This window comes from Dendrobates tinctorius, unplaced genomic scaffold (genome assembly GCF_039654945.1).
Source record: "Dendrobates tinctorius isolate UK_male_01 unplaced genomic scaffold, ASM3965494v1 ptg000070l, whole genome shotgun sequence".
Taxonomy (NCBI): domain Eukaryota; kingdom Metazoa; phylum Chordata; class Amphibia; order Anura; family Dendrobatidae; genus Dendrobates; species Dendrobates tinctorius.
Window position 1 is genome coordinate 62,185,474 of NW_027361738.1, and position 22,401 is coordinate 62,207,874.

General features: G+C 46.8%; 1 protein-coding gene across 2 annotated transcripts in view; it reads left to right on the forward strand.

Moving 5' to 3' along the window:
* The window catches only part of ODAD2 (outer dynein arm docking complex subunit 2), a 228,821-nt gene that overhangs the window by 4,015 nt on the left and 202,405 nt on the right, over positions 1–22,401 (forward strand). For both annotated transcript variants that reach the window (XM_073581730.1, XM_073581731.1), the window contains 3 exons: positions 1,618–1,775; positions 5,643–5,838; positions 11,181–11,287. In XM_073581730.1, the coding sequence (XP_073437831.1) occupies positions 1,618–1,775; positions 5,643–5,838; positions 11,181–11,287 (461 nt within the window). The remainder of the gene's footprint in view (positions 1–1,617; positions 1,776–5,642; positions 5,839–11,180; positions 11,288–22,401) is intronic.

Sequence of the window (22,401 nt, forward strand, 5' to 3'; positions counted from 1 at the left end):
AAACCGTGATATGAAAGAAAAAAATTGGCAATGATTTAAAAAAAAAAAAAAATAAATTCTCAGGCGCCTCATTGGGGGACAAAGGTAATATGTTGCCACCTGGAGGCTGACACTAAGAGTACATCTTAGAAAAAAGGTAATCTACACTTGGCCAACCAACATCCACCTATTCAGTTCAGCGTTGTCCTGTTATGATTCTTCTTTCTGCAAAATTGGTGTTAGTTTCCCCCCCCCCCCAGGGACTGATTTAGGATGTACAATGGATCCTGTGTCTCTCAATGAAGCGCCTTAAAAATAAGGATTTTTTGGTACTCGTATCCTTCATTGGGAGGCACAGCACCCACCCTTGTTTTGGGGGGGGGTCTTGGTTTTGCTCCTCGTACTGATTTTGCACTAGCTGATTAACTCTGTTGGTTGACACTCATAGATCTTCTGGAGCACCTTGTATAAGGCTGTGTGCACACGCTGCGGATTATGTGCGGATTCTGTAAAATCCGCAGGTGAAACCGCAGGTCAAAAGACCTGCGGTTTTACCTGCGGATTGCTCTGCGGTTTTGCCCTGCGGTTTTTCATCTCCTCAATGGAGGAGATGGCAAACCGCAGGGGAATCCGCAGAAAGAATTGACATGTCAATTCTTTCTGCGGATTGAAACCGCAGATAATCCGCGCGGAAAAATCCGCACCGTCTGCACTGCGGTTTTTGATTCCCATAGGGAATCATGGTACTGTACACCGCAGCAAAATCTGCTGCGGGTCCGCAGCGGCCAAAACCGCTGCGGAACCGCAGCAAAATCCGCAGCGTGTGCACACAGCCTTATAATTCAAGAATCGGGTAACGTAATGAGGTTGTCCACTATTAGGCAATGACAGTTCAATCAGTTCGGGACCATAATTAAAATAAAAACAGTATATATTCCCCTCCTGAAGCCGCACCGTTCCAGTGATGAGCGGCCACTCTTAGGATGCAGCTCATCAATATTCCATCTGGGCGTACATCCATTCTGCCGAAATAGTAAAGGCAGGATGACGAGTAGACGCAGATTGGCTGCATCCGGCCCATGACACGACAGTCACATCACTGCCGGGAACACCGGTGAGTATACACCATTTTTATTTTTCTCATTCGGGTCCTAAATTGATTACGGTAATCTGGGGTTGGATGTCTCCCTTAATTGTGGCATGTCCATGGATCCCAAATTTTCGTCAGTGTCAAAACTTTTGCCCCCGATTGCATACATACAGTATGTGTGTGTAAGTACATATATACTGTACATATATAACATACAAATGCTTTATCTTATATGTGTCTCACAGGCGTCCTGGCTACAGAATGGTTGCAGTCATTACTGTGTTCAGTCTGGATTCCGGTTTTCTATGTCACCCAGATTTTATTATGCAACATTTGGCCCCCAGACAATGCACAATGTCTATAATAAGGGAACGTTGGCGCATTACTTGGTATTGAGCATACGTGGGTCATTTGGGGGCAGTATAGACACTTTGGCACGTAGGACGTGTTACATATTTGTCTAGCAGTGGGATATATTCACTGTACAATATAGACTCTCAGCTGTGATGGATTTCCTATGACTACAGCTTGGCATGGTGTCGTTTCAGTGATTCTTCAGTGAAGTCTGAAGATGCAGACCAAGACGGAAACCCATTATTCGTCATGTCTTCATCAAAAGTGAAAATCAGGAGCTTCAAACACTTATCCCGCTTTCTCCAGATTACACAGGATAAAAAGTTGAAAGAAACACAGGCGTGCTTGGAAGGTCAGTGCCCGTACTCCAGACAGAGGCAGAATAAAAGTGATTTACTAAGAAAAACCTGGCTTCATGTCTAAGGACTTTTATCAACATGAACTGACCTGAGGTTATGGTCACTGAATAGGATCTATTTCAGGTCATATGGGCATGTAACTTCTTCAGCCAATCACTGGCTGCAGCTGTCACATGTCAAAAGCAGGAAGCAAATATATTGGTGGGGGGCCCAGACAACATTTTGAGACAAGTGGAAAAGGATTGCTACCCTGTTTCCCCGAAAATAAGATACCGTCTTATATTAATTTTTGCTCCGAAAGTTGCACCATGTCTTATTTTCGGGGGGGGGGGGGGGGTATCTTATTTTCATGAGAAACATTCCAGCGCGCTCTACCCTTACATAAGGAGCATTCTGTAGCGTAAAACCAGTAGTCAGACATATAGACCGTTCAGCAGAAAAGCAGACAACAAATCAAAGTAACACACTACGGTACGGTACTGTAATTGCCTGACTCCCACACAGGGCCACAAAACATAAGGGCTCTAAAATGGCTCCCACACACACTTTCTGGACACTGTACCGCTACCGTAACAATCACCCACAGCAGTTCCTTTACCGTAGCAGCCCCATCATCCCTTTACAGTCCCCAATACAGCACCCCCATCATTCTATTACAGCCCCCATCATTCTACAGTACAGTATTGCAGCCTCCCATCATCCCGGTATCCCACTGTAGCCTCCCATGTGTGTACCGTACACACGCACACACCCATACACAGACACACACACACACACTTTCACTTTCTTACTGGTTTCCTCTGTGGTGCTGCTTTCAGTGCTTTGGTGGTGCAGGAGCCCTGGGCCAATCAGAGCGCAGGAGCCCTGGGCCAATCAGAGCGCAGGAGCCCTGGGCCAATCACAGCCCAGGAACAATCAGAGGCTATGGATGACGTCAGCTGGCCCATGGTTCCTGCGCTGTGAATGGCGCAGGGCTCATGGGCGGAGATCGGCACACAGCTCCGAGGCTGTGATTAACTCCTGCGAATAGCGCGGCTGCAGTGGCGGGCACCGGACAGCGGGAGCGAGACAACTGCATGCCCCATGCACAGAACAAGCTATGCCTTATTTTCGGGGGGTGCCTTATATTAGCAGGCACAGTGCTCCCCCTAGCATGCCTTACTTTCGGGGGGCGCCCTATTTTCGGGGAAACAGGGTAGGTGAGTATATGTTATTTTTAGGTAAACGTCAATGGCTGGATGAAAGGTGCCAGAGTCTGTCTGGATCCCAGAAACTCACTCAGCTTTATACACACACACTGATTACAAGCAATCAGGTCACAGGTGAGGATGTTACCTTTAGTAGCCATTCAAACCCATTTGTGTCAACTTCTGTGCATGTTATCAGACCAAAATCACCAGGATATGTGAACTTTTGATCAGGGTCATTTGGATGTTTTGAGTTGTCATTATGATTTAAAAAGAGAAAACACAATAGTTTAACAATAAATGGCTTCACCCAACCGCTAACCATGAGTGGAGAAAAAGTTTTGGTGTTATCATTCATATTCTCTGAAGAAAGGCCAAGAAAGCAAAAATTCTACAGGGGTATGTAAACTTTTGAGCACAACTATATATAGCGCTGCATCACACAGTGACCGGGTTAAGATGGCTGCTGTCTCTGACAGCAGGCCGTCCCTGCACGTCGCCTCTGAAGGCTGTACTGCCGATCCTCGTCGCCAATCGCTGTGATTTGCTGATCAATTCCGACCAGTCAATCACCGCGATTTGACAATAAAGTTATAAAGAAAAAAGCCATGTGCCTTGCTGCGATTGGTGCTGTCTGAGACCGCACCAATCACAGCAGTCACAATGGATGAGGTGATCACGATGTCACCTCTCTTGATTAACCCCTTTGGTGCTGACTTGCTGAACAATAGATACAGCGCCAAAGGGGTTAATCTAAAATAGTGATCACCACTCTGCACACCATCTTTACGTTAGAGTTGTCATGCAGAGTGGTTATATACCCCATGTGTTACCCTGAGATAGAGAAATTCATTGGTGGCCAGTGCGATCCGCTCTCCAGCTTCTTGTCTCCTGCGATCTCTCTCCTGTGCTGTGTGCTGGCTGCTGTGTGACTGATCTGTGATCGCAGGTCACTTTTTTTTCTTTTCACATCTACTCATTTTTCTTTTCATTTTTTTCTTTTCAGGGTTTCTTCTAATTTTTTTTCTTTTTATGATAAATAGTTCCTTTTCCACAAGCCCCACACAATACATGTGTAAAAGCACCACTTACACACATCCCCAGTGTTTTGAAGAACAAGATAAAAATGGCCAATACGTCAAGAAAACGCTATTCACCGGAGGAGGCATACGCATTCCTTGCCTCCGACATGGATTCAGGCAGTGAGAAAGATCCCACATTCCTCCATTTCTATTCCTCCTCCTCCTCCTCATCTAGAGAGGAAGGACCCCCAGCAAGTCGCCCTGTGATCCAGACATATATATCGGTCACATAAATCAAGGTAACAAGTCCGGTACATGTGGACTTGGGCCGGAGTCACATTAGCTTATGGCATCTGATTCAAGAGCATCGGATTCGATATTCTAATGATGACCCTCGGCTCCTGCTCTGCTGCCAGCGGGAGCCGAGTGTCATTCTACTGTGCTCTAAGTCTCTCGCCCAGTTGCGGAGGAGGCAGAGGAAGTAATTTCTCCATCAGGTGATATCCAAGTGATGTGCGTTGTGTCACTCGCACCCATCGACTTATATGGGTGTGAGTGAGCCGAGATTCGGCATAGTCTCGGAGCCAATCGCAGCATTCTGCGATTGTTCATGCATACCGGTTCGCCATCTGTTATATACTTACCTAAAATTGTCCATCATCCACTTCAGTCCAGGCGTCCTCGAATCCCACAATCCACCCCGCCGCACCGGAAGTATGCCGACCGCCATATTGGAATACCCAAGTGATGGGTATTCCAATATGGCACCCACTGGTGGTACCAGGCCCTTCCACAGTACCACCAGCGGGACACCACCAGGACACCCACACTGAACCCACCGCCACCACTGGACCCCCACCAGGATCCGCCGCCGCCTGAATACACGCGCCGGATCCTGCCACTGCCTGCCCACCCACCTCCGTGCAGTCACAGCCGGCAGGAAAGACTGCGGCCTGTGCCGGAGATGGGGTGCGGGCGCTTTCTGGTGGCGCCGCACCCCATCTCCAGCGCAGGCTGTAAACCGCAGTCTTTCCTGTCCGCTGTGACTGCACGGAGCTGGGTGGGCAGGCAGCGGCTGGGCACACACCCCACACACACTGTCCTCCCGATGCTATAGCATCGGGCCCACATCTAGTAAGAGAATAATCACAGATGTGAGCTGCCCCATAGATTAACACTGGGCTGAGTGTGATGCAATGTTTTATGTTTTATCGCATAGCACTCAGTCGTATTCTACGGTAGTGTGACTCCGGCCTTACTCTGAGGGTAAGGCCGGGGTCAGAGGTGTGAGAAACTCGCATGAGTCTCGCACGTCAATACCCGCCACTGCCACAGGCACTCGGGATCGGAGTGTGCGGCTGCATGTATTTCTATGCAGCTGACCGCTCCGGTCCTGAGTGTCAGCAGCAGTGTCGGGTATTGATGTGCGAGACCCCGGCCTAAAGCCAAATGGGAGCAAGGATGGTACAGCCGAAAAGCATTGCTTGTAAAAAATATATTCTGTAAAATGTATGCACATGCTACAAAATCGTCCTCACTTACGGAACGGACTGGATTTTCAGTCGCCAGGTTAACATACCCTTACTATTTCCCACCTCAGTAAGAGATTGATCATTAGCATCCCAGTCCATTTGTTGTTTCGTGTTTTCAGCAAACAGAGACCCGATATCAAAAATCCTCGGCGCAGGCTTCGCTACCGTGCAGGGAGAGGACACCTCTATGCTGCGGCTTTTGGACAAAATGCGACAAAAAGAGGATCAAGAGGCAGAAATCAAGATGAAAATCTTTCTGCTGCTCCAGCAACTCGACATGCAGCTGCTCGACAGCTCTTTAAAACAAGTCTCACAGTAAGTACATTAACAAACTACGATATTTCCACTCTATGATTTCAGACCTTTAGCTATATATATATATATATATATATATATATATATATATATATAACAAAAATAGAAAAAACAGCAGCACAAACTTGAGCAGATCATGGGTGCAATAGACCTGAATAATGCGCTTGTCCAAATGCAAAAATATAAATAGAAAAATAACAGGCAGCACTCCAGTTAAAGGGAAAATTGTGGACTTTAATCCAGAGCCAAGTGGTGCGACGTTTCGACCTCACAGCACGGTCTTGATAAAGACCGTGCTGTGAGGTCGAAACGTCGCACCACTTGGATTAAAGTCCACAATTTTCCCTTTAACTGGAGTGCTGCCTGGTTTTTTTCTATTTATTTTTTTAATATATATATATTATATATATATATATATATATATATATATATATATATATATATATATATATATATAGTTTTTTTTATTTTAATGAGCAGCAGCAACATCTGCTTTTTATGTGCTAGGAAAAAAATAATGAAGGGGAAGGTGAAAGATATGAGAATCATTACATTTATTGATTTAAAGACATAGCACCGGGCAAAACTTAATGGATGTGGAAAGAAAAGAAAAAAAAATTGTTTTCCAACTCATCCGTGGGATGCAAAGCGTGTACATATGTTTTACATTTCTGGGTATGATATAAAATACGTTAGTTGACGTCCATTCAATTACCAGTTGCTAAAAAAAGGAATCTATTTCCAGTTGTTAAATCAACACCACCAAGTTGACTTACTAAGTGTGCGCCACCCAGGACCTAGAGCGGCAGCGTCGTTTATTGGGACATCTTGTGGTTCGTGGCTTGGTAATAGAACATTAGAACATCTCTGATGGAGCAGTCAGATCCCTGGTAGCTATCAGCGTCTGCTCGTAACCCCTGCACCATTCCCACATTGGTTTGGCTACGGCGTCACTCCGGAGAGCTGCACTCGGGCTGGAGCCAAGGACGGGAGATCACTTTCCACTGGTAAAAAAAAAAAAGACCTCCTGTCCTCAGCAGTTTAGGTTTATATCCACTTAATCAAATAATAAAACGCTTGACTATTTTCTTTCAAGTCAGCAAGCTACACGACTAACTATTAATCCATTTTTATGTGCGTAAATACGCGGAAATCTCGAGCAGAAATGTTGCCCGGTTTTATAACAAATAGCAAGTGAGATAGGGCCTGTTTGTAGATTTATTTTTTTATGGCTATTATTTCAAGACATTTATATTCCATACTAGATGGTGGCCCGATTCTAACGCATCGGGTATTCTAGAATATGGCCAGCAAGAGACCGGCGTTCAAAAGATGGTCCAGGACGATCCACCACGATCGGCGATCTCACAGCGGGGGGCCTGGTCGCTGCTGCGTGTCACACTGAGGCTAAATACCCACGTTGCAGAAATGCGGCAATTTCCGCAACTCTCGCCGCGGGAAAAACACTTGCGTTTTTCACGCGATTTTCGCGTGCGGAATTCAAGCACATTCCAAGCGATTTGAAGCATCGCTTAAAATGTGATTGACAGGTTGGTCACACTTATCAAGCATAGTGTTTGACAATTGTGATCAACTTTTTACTGTTGATGCTGCCTATGCATCAATAGTAAAAGATAGAATGTAAAAAATAATAAAAAAATTTTTAAAAAACGTTATTCTCACCTTCTGACGGCCCCCGATCTCCTCTCCACGTTCCCGACATCTTCCGGTCCCAGTAAAGCTTAGCTCGAAGGACCGGAGATGACGTCACTCTCGCGAGAGCGCCACATCATCAGTGGTCTTTCGCACAAAGCATTTCTGGGACAGGAAGATGCCGGGCACGTGGTGAGAGGAGGGAAAGAGTCCGGGGGGCTATCGGATTCGAAGGTGAGTATATCACTATTTTTTATTTTAATTCTATTTTTTACAGGTTTATGGTACCCAGGGCCTGGAGGAGAGTCTCCTCTCTTCCGGACCCTGGGTACTATCCGCACATTGAGCGCTGCGCCGGTCATCTCCCGGCTGCGTCGCCGCTGACCTCCGTGCGGCAGGAGATGACCCGCGGCAACCGTCGGGAGATCAGAGGCTAGTGCTGCAGATCTCCCGATGGTATCGGTGGCGTGCGTCATTCAAATGCCGCGCCAATTCACGGCCGGACTGCGCCTGTCGCTGATTGGTCGCGGCCAGCCGGGCGCGACCAATCAGCGATGCGGGATTTCCGTTACAAACAGACAGACAGAATTAGACGATTATATAGTAGATACAGACTGCACAATGCCGCAGTGCAATGGCCAGATAAAACTACCATTCATTTTCCAAATAATACCGTCATACAACACCTAAATAAGACTTCGTGCACATGACCGTATTTTCAGTCCAAGTGCGATCCGACAGCTTTCAAGAACAAAAAAAATGCCGCATGCCCGAGTTGGATCCCATTATCAGATTGCATTCTGCCATGCAAGTTAACGAGACTATGGAAAACGTCGGGACTACACTCGGATAACATCTGAGTGCAGTCCGATTTTCACGGACTGACGAACGGAGAAGATGGAGACGTTTTGTTTTTTTCATCTTCTCATCTTAGAAAATACTGTTGTGTGATCCTAGCCTAACTGAAAGTATTTGCAGTAAAAAAGCAGAGCGTCAGCAGGAAAAACGCTGCTTTAGGGTATGTGCACACGGAGTTTTTTGGTGGTGCGGAGTTTGTAGTAAAATCCGCAGGACTAAAGTCCTGCGGTTTATCTGCGGATTTGCCTGCGATTTTGCCCTGCGGTTTCACACCTCATAATGGATGAGGTGTGAAACCGCAGCGTTTCTGCACAAAAGAATTGACATGCTGCAGATTGTAAACCGCACGGAAAAATCCGCAGCATGTGCACAGCGTTTTCCAGTTTACCATTGAAAACAATGGTACTGTACAACATACCTAAATCTGCTGCGGACCCGCAGAGCCTGAAACGCTGCGGATCCGCAGCAGAATCTGCACCGTGTGCGCATACCCTTTAATATGCTTTTTTATATGTACTTTTTTAACCATTTGTTTGAATGGGTGAAAAGCATTGTAAAAATGCTGAAAGGCTTAAAATACTGCAGATGTGAAAAAACTCTGTGATAGTTCAAATCTACAATGGAAAAGTAAGCAACATGTGCCTGAGATTTCAGAACTCTCATTCTGGTGCTGTAAAAAACCGCTGCATGTGAACAAGCCCTAATGCTCCCATAATACCTCATGCACACTTTCGTATTTTTTTTCTGGATATCTTATTCCAAACATCATGGAAAGCCAAGGTGTTTTTTATGAACACCTTGGAAAACCATAAAACATGATTATGATTTTATGTGATGCGTGATCCCCGATATGAAGGCATTCGCAGCTTCCACTGTGAGCTGTAAAATGATGATTATAGTCCCTGGAATTTTTGTCTGGTAGCTAACCCTCATGTACAGACGGCATCTTACTGCTATGTAGATCTGACACTACAAAATAGCCATCATAATGGCCCCAAAAACATGAATTTAACCCCTTTGAGACAGTCATTTTTCATGTTTGTTTGTTTATGTGCTTTTGTTTTTTTTCCTTCTTGCCTTTCAAGAGCCATAGCATTTTTACATTTCTGCATGAGGGCTTGTGTTTTTTTAGAACCAGGAGTAGCATTGTAAGAATAAAATATTGTGTAAGTTTAAATTTATTTAGATTGGATCCGTGCGTGTGTGCGTATGTGTATATATACTGTATATATATATATACGCCACTTCATGTGTTTGATGCACTGGTGGAGGCGGCACCCAGATGTTGGCGTGTAAAAGGTAGGCAAACCCTTAAAAGAGTAGGTGTAATACCAATATTAGCAAATACCTTCACTTAGAAATTGGGTATAGTTCTTCAGATTCGCTGTGTCGCTGTAGGGCATTGCAGTATCCATGCTTACAACTACTAAGAGCTGCCTAACTAACTATCGCTATATGAGTGGTCCTAACCATGGATACCTAAACTACTGCAATGGCCAACATGGGCGAATCTGACGAATTATACTAAATTTCTAATTGGAGGTATTTGCTAATATTATTAATATTATACTCACTACATATTGGGAAAGGATCTTTGAGATGGAACTACACCTTTAATTATTGCAGAGTAGAACTGTTTTGGTCATAGGGCTACATTGTTAGATTGCACAACCACCAAATTAATTTAACAGTGTAAGGGCTCACCAGGTGACGTGGTTCTGCTAAGCCTCTGGTTCGGGTAGGGACACAGACCTCAGGTGACGGTGTAGCCTCCAGAAGACAAGTGGAATTGTGAGGAATAGAATTAACTTGAAACTGAGGCCGGGATCAGATGTGCGAGAAACTCACACAGGACTTGCACGTCAATACCCGGCACTGCCGCCGGCACTCGGACCGGAGTGTTCAGCTGCATAGAAATACATGCAACTGAACGCTCCGATCTGAGTGCCGGCGGCAGTGCCGGGTATTGACGTGCCAGTCCCGTGCGAGTTTCTCGCAAGTCTGACCCGGCCTAAGAAGCAGACTGGGACGGATGTGAGTTGAAACACAGTAGTACAAATAATTGAGCATACCAAACATAGGACTAGAGTCTCAATTCCAAGAAACACGGCCGAGTCTCGCATGTTATTACCCAACACTGCCGCCGGCACTCGGATCGGAGCATGCTGCCGCATAGAAATACATGGAGCCGCACGCTCCGCTCCCGAGTGCCGACGGCAGTGCCGGGTATTAACATGCGAGACTCGGCCGTGTTTCTCGCATGTGTGATTCCAGCCTAAGGAGCTGATTTAATTGATCCATTCAGGGCGTGGAGCATAACAGAGGGCAGCGGACCCAAGAGAATGGAGCGGAGCCTGGGATATGCAGGACAAGTGTGTAACAAAAGGGGTATATTCCAATCTCACAATATTGTATTTGCCGTACATTACGCTACATGGGGCTTCCATTTCTAGAACTTCCACTTATTATTTGGAGAGTAGGATTTCCCTGCACTTAAGACTCCCAAACATTTCCAAGATTTGGAAGCTCCAGAGATGGATGTGGACTGCACAGAATGACATCCGGGGCCGCAGGTTATACTTATATCTGTCCGATAATAATCCTTACTATCTGATCATTCATTCATTGCCCTATAACTACAGTTTTATTGTAAGTGGAAGAACCATCGCTCGCAGCAGATCACTGTCGCAGATGAGGGAACGTTACCTCGTGTGACTCAGCCAGGATTTTTTATTTGAGACACTATTACTAAAACACACGAGGCCGTCCATTTACAGTAAAGACAGATGTTCTGGGTCAAGGTAATAGTCTCTTTTTGCTTCTAATTTCAGAGAAGTCCGGGTTTCTCCCACCGCAGCGAAGAATGAAATTAATTTAATCAGACGTTTCTGCAAAGATGAAGAAAAATCTGTGCTGAAATCAATCAAATACACTTCAGGTCGGTGTCCTGCGCTGTTTTTATCACTTTGTGCTAATATATTTTATTTGACTTTATACCACAGGTTCTCTGCGAGCGTCTATATAATCAGATCCGTTGGTTTGTATCGTAAAGATCAGATTCTTTTTCACTACAGTACGCTTTATTTGAACACTAGCAGATTTGTTAAAAAGACAAAAAAGCTGAAAAAAATACAATTGAAACACAATCCTGAAGCGCCATGTCCGTATGCAAAGGATCACATCTTGTGTTTCGTAAAACACACTTGTAAGATACAGTGGCATGTAAAAGTTTGGGCACCCCTGGTCAAAATTACTGTTATTGTGAACAGTTAAGCAAGCTGAAGATGAAATGATCTCTAAAAGGGATAAAGTTAATGATGATACATTTCCTTTGTATTTTAGACAAAGAAAAAAACATATAGTAATTTTTTTACATTTTAAAAATTACAAAAATGGAAATAGGCCAATGCTAAAGTTTGGGCACCCTTGGAGATTTGGGTTTTCAGATAACTTAATTAGCCTGTTAGGGTTATGGCTTGTTCACTATTAGGCTGGAGTCACACTAACCAGCGCAAAATACGGTCCGTAGTTTACATGCGTAATACGGATGAATGACCCTTAAATAGTGCTCCGTAGGTCATCCGTAAGCCAGGTGCGGTCGCGTATTTTGCGCATGTCTGCATCCGTATGTAATCCGTATGGCATCCGTATGCAATCCGTATGGCGAGATTTTCTCGCAGCCTTGCAAAATGGACATTTAACGGTTTTGAGGCCTGCAAACAATTTAAATCATTAGCCTGCACCCTATTTATACACTCAGAAACAGGTGGCTGCCTCTATTCTGTCCATTTGTCACCTTGCTTTCACGAGGTGTGTTGGTGTTCTTTGTGCAACATGGCAGAGGGTCTGAGATTCAATACAACTGAGCAGGTTCTCTTTAACTGGCTTTTGTCACGGCGCTTTGGGCAACCATACCCAGTGATAGTGGATCCGCGGAGGAGGAGACGCATGTGGGTCCATCCACTTTTGAGGCAACGACTCACAAGAGGTCATTTTCACCGCCTCTATTCTTCTGTGCGGGAGCATCCTGAGAAATTTTACCAGTACTGTCGCATGAGCCTTGCAACATTTGATCTACTCTTGGAGACAGTGCGCCCTGGGATAACCTTTCAGGACACAAGGATGCGCAAAGCGATATCTGCAGAGGAGCGACTTCTACTCACAATACGGTATGTACTACACAACCACATTCTCTATGTTCATAATGTGTGGGCTAAAGTATGTTTTTTTGCCATCTTGGACAAATTTTTATGTCCTCAACTTACTCCAAATATGTTTCAACTTACACACCAGAATGTTAGCTCTAATATGTCCTGCATATCACTTAGTCATTGTGCAACCAAATATGTGTGTGTTATTCTATCTCAATTCCTACCAAGTTTGGTCGGCATGTAACTGATGTTTTTGGACTTTATGCATTCTAAACTTATCAATTTATGTTGTTCTACAGCTTCCTGTCCACTGGCCTGTCTTATTCCGCCCTCCACCATGAGTTTCTCATTGGAAGATCAACCATTTCAGGCATAGTGAGGTCTACATGTACAGAAATCTGGACAAGACTCCATCAAGTGGTCATGCCCGAGCCCAGGATGGAAGACTGGTTGAGGATATCAAGGGACTTTGAGGAGGACTGCCAGTTTCCAAATTGTATTGGGGCCCTGGATGGCAAACATATCCGGGTGCGTAAGCCGCCGAACTCTGTCTCCCAATTCTTCAATTATAAACAATACTTTTCTGTTGTATTGTTGGCTCTGGTAGACCTTCAATACAAGTTTATAATTGTTGACATTGGGGCCTATGGAAGGACGGGAGACTCTAGAGTCTTCAATACTTCCATAATGGCTCGGCGGCTACGCACCAACCAGTTGGATCTACCACCACGCCAGCTACCAGGCTCCCCTGAAGAATCAGTCCCTTATGTCCTTGTGGCAGATGAGGCATTTCAGTTATCGCGCAATGTCATGAGGCCATTTCCCCAGCGCAATCTTGACCACAGGCGCAGAATTTTTAACTTGCGCCTATCACGTGCTAGGCGACTGGTGGAGTGTTCCTTTGGGATTCTTTGTGCCAAATGGCGGGTACTCCAGTCTGCCATTCAGTTGAGTGAACAAAATGTGAATGAAGTTGTGAAAGCCTGTGTGGTTCTTCATAACTTCACCAGGATACATGATTGTTCCTCCTCTGCTGGTGTTGTGCGTAGGCCGGACAATGTGCGCAGGGTGAGACCACCTATGAACCCTCAACGTAGACCGCTCTCTGGCCTCAAAGTGCGTGATATTTTCACTAATTACTTTATCTCACCTGAGGGGGCAACTTCTTGGCAAGAGCATGCTGTGTCTTTGTTAAAATTTGTTTCTTTAAGTGTGTCTAAATATATATTACTCAAGCCCTTATGATTCTATGACTGTTTCATTGCATTGGTTAGTGTATGTTAGTATGTTGACAGGGTTTTTGAAAAATCACACAGAGACGTTAACTATAGTAGACAAATTTTCAGTTTTGCCTTTTTTTTTGGTTGCTTAAAGGCAAACATAATATTGCCATAAGAACATTTTGGCAATGGCCAAAATGACCCTCTGTGCCTTCTTAAACTTTTTTGAAAAGTAACATTACATAACATAACCCAAAAAAACATTAGGCAATAACAACATTGCTGCATGAGAATATTAAACTAGAAAGGAAAAAAATAGGTGAGCTCCATCAACAAAATTAATGCTAAAAGATAACACATTTCTTCAGAATGTTTTCCAATCATAGAAATATTCCACCATGACAGGCAAGGCTACCTCATGGCTTTCAGACAGATATTACCTGTCTGTAGAACAGAGAATATTTAACCATGCTATACTGGAAAGGATGAGGAAAGGATGAAAAAACAAAACTCACTTGTTAAGACATAGAGAGAGCGTGATATTCTGAAGGCTGGTCGCCTTGATTTGTTTTACTATAGATTGCTAGCAAAAAAGGTGAGTACTTCACTAAGGCCAGCACGCCTTTCCTAGGCATTAGCAAGTGAGTAGTGTCTTTTCATCCTTTGACTTTACAGTATAGCGCGTTGAAATATTCTGTTTTGTACACACATGTAAAATATCTGTCTGAAAGGCATGAGGTTGCCTTGCCTGTCATGATGGATTCTTTAATATGATTGGAAAACATTGTGAAAAAATTAGAATGTTAAATTAGGTAGCAAAGTTTGGTGATGGAGAACACCCTTGCCTTTGTATTTGGAGCACCAGTTAAACCGCACTGGACATCTACGGCCATCAGACTTATAAATCCTCATAGGTTGGGGAAGGAGAACATGGAAGAGCAGCCTGTGGGTGCTGCTGGACACTGTGGCCAACATCGCCCTGTGTGGGGCCATACTGTTGCCCATGATGCTGGAATTGTCCTGCCTCCTGGGACTGTTGGGGATACTGGCCAGAGTAATGATGATGGTGAGGGGCATCTTGTTGGCTGTGGTAGGCACGTGGCTCATACCCACCAAGATAGCCAGATCGTCCCCAACGAGGTTGGGACCAACCTCCAACACTGGGTGGGTACAAGTGGCCATATTGGTGGGGTTGGCTAGAGGCTGACATGTGTGGCTGCTGAATAGAAGGTTGGGTAGTGGGAGGAAGGGGTTGAGGTGTAGGCCCACGTATTAGGGGATGTTCGGACCCTGCTTGAGCAAGCATCTGTGTGGATGGTCTCATGCGCATTAGATTTCGGGGGGAGAGTTGCCACCTCTCCAGATATTCGAATAGCTCATATGGGGATTTGGGGGGGGGGTGCTTGCATCAAGCAGGATCTGAAAACATCCCCTAATATGGAGCCTGACCTCACAGGTAAGGGCACAGAGATAAAGGGTGAGGCTACGTGAGTAGGCCTCCTCCCCATCATCTGTAGTTACTCTTGATAAATAATTGAGCACCCCTGTGTCCACATTGGTCCTGCTCTCTTGAATAGTGACCTGGCGCCTTCTTTGTGTTCGTCGTGATGTAATAGCAGCCTGTGGGGATGCCCTGATCTGGCCATTTGGGCTGCTGCTCAAGTTGCCCGGCTCTTCCAGGATGGGTGATGGGGCAGCAGCAGACCGTCCTGGTGGTTTTGTGTGTTAGGCAGCCATTGGGTTGTCCTGTAATGCCTCATCTTCTGCCATCCTTCTTGTAGGGGGAGAAGATGGGCCAGCCACCTCATTCCCTACAGGATCTATTATGGGCTCTGCCTCTGAGGCCGTTCCTCGATCCGTAAGGTTGGATTGAGTTCTGTTATGAAATAGAACAGAGGCAAAAATACATCAATATTTTTGGCCCTGTAAAGTATTTGTGTAATGTGGTGTGAGGTATCTACTTACGGTCTCAGATCCAGAATTGGGGCGAGGAAGGAGAGCCGGTCATAATAGATGTACGGTACTTCCTTTTAACATATCCAGCATCCCCACTCCTGGACCGCTGCTGGCGTTCCTGGCGGTACTGGTCCCGGATGCTTCGCCAGTGTTTCATCACATCCTCCACTGCAATGTGACAGGAAATATTGTCAAATTCACATATTTGAGAGGTCACATTTTCTACCAGTAGTCTAGGCATGTGTCACGTGGGGCTTAGTTCAACTAAGGCTGTAATTCCCGGGGCCCCTGTGATGTCCCTGTAACTAGGGGAAACCCTGTCTGACCCTCAACCCAGGGTTTTTGCTGATGGTGCAAATGCCTGAGCCTCCAACCTTTCCTTGTCTCCTGCTCAGCCCTGCACTTAACCCTCCACCCTCCACCCAGTGAAGAGTCACACCACCAAAGCCCCCACACAAATTAAGACAGACAGGGAGAACTTAAACTGCACTGCGCCGCACACACACAGGATTATACAGTAATGTGAACAGGGCACCACTAAACACAAATATGGGAAGGAGAAAGGATAACGACGGATCATACGCCACCAGATACGAATCTCTCTCTCTTCAGCACCTCCACTCCTGACCGGAACCACTTGGTATGAAACACAAGCTATAATCGGCGACGCCCATATGCCAGCATGACTATTTAAAGACCGTGGGCGTGACTAACCTTCCAACCTGGTCTCCAGCAGGATTAACCCCCGAGAGCCTGAAGATCAAGCCGGAGCCACTGAGGCTATAGTGGCTGGAGGTGGAACTACCTCTGCCTGCCGGACGCTGTGGTGTGAACAGCGTCCGACATGACAGTACCCCATCTTCTACGAGGGACCCCAGGGCCCTCAAGACTCATAGGACCCGGCTTGTCCGGATGACGATGGTGAAAAGAACTGACCAGCCGATCCGCATGTATGTCTGAGGCTGGAACCCAAGACCTCTCTTCCGGACCATACCCCCGCCAGTGCACCAAATACTGAAGAGTACGGCGTACTACTCGAGAGTCCACTACCTTGGCGACCTCAAACTCTAAATCGCCATCCACCATGACTGGAGGTGGCATCGGCGTCGTGTCCACCAAGCCTACCACCTTTTTCAATAAAGCCCTGTGAAAAACGTTGTGTATTTTGTACACCGCAGGAAGTTCCAACCGATAAGCCACTGGGTTAATAATGGCAGAAATCCTAAAAGGCCCAATAAACCTTGGACCCAGTTTTAAAGATGGAATTTTGAGTTTTATGTTCTTCGTAGCTAACCACACCCATTCACCCACACACAGGTCCGGACCTGGAACTCGTCTACTGTCAGCCACCCGTTTGTACCTGGCACTCATGCTCAACAAACGCTGTTTCACCCGCCTCCAGACTGATGACAATTGGGCTCCTAGCTGATCCTCCTCCGGGACACCCCCCGAGTCACCCTGACGTGAGGTACAAAACTGAGGATGTTGACCGTACACACAAAAGAATGGAGACTCTCCTGATGACTCTTGGCGGTGATTATTTAACGCGAATTCGGCCAGAGGAAGGAAAGTAGACCACTCCTCCTGGTTGTCGGACACAAAGCATCGTAAATACTGTTCTAGATTTTGGTTCATGCGCTCAGTTTGTCCATTAGACTGTGGATGAAACGCCGATGAATGTGACAACTTGATCCCCAAACGTGAGCAAAAAGGTTTCCAAATCCTCGCCACAAATTGCGTACCCCTATCAGATACTATGTCAGACGGTACTCCGTGGAGTCTGACCACCTCCTTCACAAATACCTGAGCCAACGTCTTAGCATTGGGCAAAGAAGACAACGCCACAAAATGCGCCATCTTTGAAAAACGGTCAACCACCACCAGGATGACCGTGTTCCCTGCCAAGGCAGGCAAGTCAGTTATGAAATCCATGGAGATTTCTGTCCATGGCCTATTGGGTACCCCCAGAGGCTGTAGCGTGCCAGCAGGACGGGTTCGGGGTGACTTAGCCCTAGCGCATGTGATGCAAGCTGCCACGTAAGAGACCACGTCCTGACGGATTTTGGGCCACCAGAAACGACGCGATACCAGCTCTAAGGTGCCCCTCACCCCTGGATGACCAGCCAGTACCGAATCGAGGTGTTCCTTCAACACCTTAAGCCGAAGATGCAGGGGTACAAATGATTTGTTGGCGGGAAGTCCTGGTGGTACCTCCTCTTGGGCCTCGGCAATCTCCGCCTCTACCTCCGTCGTGAGAGCCGAGACCACTACCCCTTTCTGGAGGATGGGTACCGGCTCTTCCCGAGGTTCTCCCTCCGGAAAACACCTAGACAAAGCATCCGCCTTGGTGTTTTTAGCCCCGGGACGGTACGTCACAAGAAAATTGAAACGAGTAAAAAACAATGCCCAGCGAGCCTGCCTAGGAGACAGACGCTTGGCCGACTCCAGATAGAGCAGATTCTTATGGTCGGTGATAACTGTGACCTGGTGAGCCGCCCCCTCCAAGAAGTGTCGCCATTCCTCAAAAGCCAGTTTGATGGCCAACAACTCCCTGTTGCCGATATCATAATTCCGTTCGGCCGGCGACAGCTTCTTGGAGAAGTAGGCGCATGGATGCATCTCGCTCAAGGACGAGCCTTGAGACACTCCCACCTCCGACGCATCAACCTCTACCACAAAAGGTTTAGACACGTCTGGTTGCACCAGAATGGGGGCTGAAGCAAAACTATTCTTCAGACGCTCAAATGCACGTATAGCCACCTCAGGCCAGTTCGCCAGATCGGCACCCTTTTTTGTCATGTCCGTGAGCGGTTTGGCGATAGTCGAAAAGTGTTTTATAAATTTCCTATAATAATTCGCAAACCCAAGGAACCGCTGGAGTGCTTTCAGACTCTCCGGCCTCTCCCATTGCAGCACCGCTTGCACCTTAGCGGTGTCCATTTTAAACCCGGCTGCGGACACAATATATCCCAAAAAGGGCAACTCCTGGACAAAAAATAAACATTTTTCCAGCTTAGCATAGAGCTGGTTCTCCCGGAGCAACTGTAACACCTGCCTAACATGCTCCAAATGAGTGTCCCGATCGCTAGAATAAATGAGGATATCATCCAGGTATACAATCACAAATCTCCCCAGGACATGAGCAAATACATCATTAATAAAATGTTGGAAAACGGCAGGCGCGGTGGTCAACCCAAACGGCATAACCAGACTCTCAAAATGACCCTCAGGAGTGTTAAACGCCGTCTTCCACTAATCCCCCTGACGGACCCTTATGAGGTTATACGCCCCCCTGAGGTCCAGCTTGGAAAACCATTTCGCCCCCGCTACCTGGTTGAACAAATCCGGGATCAACGGCATTGGGTAGGGATCATGGATAGTAATCTGGTTTAACTCTCGGAAATCCAGACACGGACATAACCCCCCCATCTTTCTTCTTAATGAAGAAAAACCCCGCGGCTACAGGCGAGGACGAAGGCCGGATGTGTCCTTTGCTCAGACTCTCCGCGATGTAGTCTTTCAGAGCTTGTCTCTCAGGACCAGAAATATTAAACATCCTGGCCTTAGGTAATTTGGCCCCGGGTTTTAACCTAATCGCACAGTCATAGGCTCTATGTGGAGGCAGTTCTGAGCAACCCTTCTCAGAGAAAACATCCGCGAAATCCTGCAAAGCCTCCGGCAGGCTGGGCGTCACGGCGGACACACATGTGGCCAAGCAATTGTCTTGGCAGAAACCACTCCATTGTACTATGTCCTGAGTTTTCCAATCAATTACCGGGTTGTGCCTGGACAACCATGGAAAACCCAGGACCATTTGAGCTGGGAGATTACGGAGGACCCTACATGTAACCGACTCAGAATGTAGGACCCCAATGTGGAGTTTCACCTCTGCCACAAACTCCGTAATCTCCCCTTGAGGGAGGGGAACAGCATTAATGGTCACCACCTGTATGGGGTGAGGAAGTTTTTCGATCTTAAACCCGGCGGTGTGTGCAAACTCCTCATCTATGAGATTGGTGACGGAACCGCTATCCACAAACACTGATATAGGTAGCTCTCTGCCCGCGATAATAACCTTGGCAGGGAGCATACATTGAGATACCATCATGGAGGATATGCATACGCTCAGTTGAGTCTCCTCCATACCCTCTGAGCTTAACAGTTTTCCGCCGATGTGACCCTCTTAGCTAGTACCGGGCAAACGTTAACATAATGACCTCTTTTACCACAGTAGAAACATGCTCCGGGCTTCCGGTATCCCGGAGCGCGACGCTTAACCTGTGCCACGCCAGCAATCTGCATAGGTTCAGGGGACTCATCTACTTCAACCACACCTGCACCTCTGCTTTCCCCCAGAGGTAGCGTCTCCTGTGCCCCCTGACGAAAACGGCGATCAATACGTATCACCAAACTCATGGCAGACTCCAACGATGCCGGAGTCTCATACATCAGGAGGGCTTGAATAAACTGGCTTCGCAGTGCTTGGTCATTCCACTGTGTGTCTACAGCCCAGCGGCGAAATTCTGAACAGTAGTCCTCTGCCAAGCGCTCCCCCTGGCGGAGGGCGCGGATTTTAGATTCCGCTAGAGCCAGTCGGTCAGGGTCAACGTAAATGAGCCCGAGGGCAGAAAAAACATTATCGACAGAATGAAATGTAGCAGAGTCAGCTGGTAAGGAAAATGCCCACGCTTGGGGGTCACACTCAGTAATGACAACACCAGCCCTACTCGCTGGGCCTCATTACCTGAGGAGATTGGCCGCATGCGGAAGTATAACTTGCAGGCCTCCGGAAATACGACAAATTTGCTGCGATCGCCTGAAAATCGTTCTGGCAGCGGAAACTTCGGCTCTGCACCGATACCTGCAGATGCCGTTTGCACCTTCGCTACTACCAGGCCCTGCTGCTGAACTGCCCCTTTCAACTCGGAGACCTGTAAGGACAGCGCCGCCAACTGGCGGGTTATGGAATCAAATGGATCCATGGACTCCTGAAAAAAAACAATGTGGGCCGATTATAATGTCACGTGGGGCTTAGTTCAACTAAGGCTGTAATTCCCGGGGCCCCTGTGATGTCCCTGTAACTAGGGGAAACCCTGTCTGACCCTCAACCCAGGGTTTTTGCTGATGGTGCAAATGCCTGAGCCTCCAACCTTTCCTTGTCTCCTTCTCAGCCCTGCACTTAACCCTCCACCCTCCACCCAGTGAGGAGTCACACCACCAAAGCCCCCACACAAATTAAGACAGACAGGGAGAACTTAAACTGCACTGCGCCGCACACACACAGGATTATACAGTAATGTGAACAGGGCACCACTAAACACAAATATGGGAAGGAGAAAGGATAACGACGGATCATACGCCACCAGATACGAATCTCTCTCTCTTCAGCACCTCCACTCCTGACCGGAACCACTTGGTATGAAACACAAGCTATAATCGGCGACGCCCATATGCCAGCATGACTATTTAAAGACCGTGGGCGTGACTAACCTTCCAACCTGGTCTCCAGCAGGATTAACCCCCGAGAGCCTGAAGATCAAGCCGGCGCCACTGAGGCTATAGTGGCTGGAGGTGGAACTACCTCTGCCTGCCGGACGCTGTGGTGTGAACAGCGTCCGACATGACAGCATGGGGCCTTCTGGGGTATGCTTTCTACCCATGGTGGCATATGTAATTGGGCAGATACACAGGGTCTCTTTAGCTACACTTAATAATTGTTTTGTCTAGGAGGATGAGGAGCTTGTGGCCTAACCCCAAATTATGGCTGTCTGAAGCCACGTGTCACATCCAAATCTAACAGCCTCATGAGGCAAAAAGTACATGCACAGGAAGGGGGGGTGCTGATTCTATATTCCTTTTTTGTTGCGCGTTAGGTTACTCATGTTTTGCGTTGTACTTACGAATTTTATGCTGCTCCTCACGTGGTCGGTCACAAAAGTCATGGTACATCTGGCGACAGATGCGCCTCCATGACGCCTCCTTTCTTGCCCGGTTTGCATAATTTGCATTGCATTGGTCCCAGATTTCGGGACGCTCCTGCACCAGGACAATGAGCATCTCCACATTTATGTACGTGGACGCCATGCTGCTGCTGTACTCCGTGGAGGCGTACTTCCTGGATGTCTGGAGCGCTTTTTGAGCTCATTTGCATGTCTAGGCTTCCTGATGATGGATTGGCCCATTTCCTGTCACCAGCCAAAAGACCTGCGCATTGCTCGCAGGTCACACGTCTGGACCGTGTGTAATCCGTATTTTTTGCGCGCCCATAGACTTGCATTGGCGTACTATGGGCGTAGTACGCTGACAATCGCAGCATGCTGCGATTGGCACGGAGCGTAGGATACGGATGAGAAATATACGCCTGGTGCGAGGGACCCCATAGAGAATCATTTGTCCGTGTCTAATGCGTGCTTTTAGCGCCTCTCACTCGCCCGTATTCCTCGCCAGTGTGACCCCGGCCTAATTGTTAGGATAAGCAAAGAAGGAAAAAGATGAATACACAGTGGGGAAAGAAAGTATTCAGTCAGCCACCAATTGTGCGAGTTCTCACAGTTAAAAAGTGGTTACTGACTAAATACTTTTTTTCCCCACTATATATATACTGTATATTTATTTATTTTTGCCTAAATCACAAATTAAATGTGTCATCTTTAACTTTAGGCCTTTTTAGAGATCATATCTTCAACTTGCTTAACTGTTCACAGTACTAGGGATTTTGACCAAAG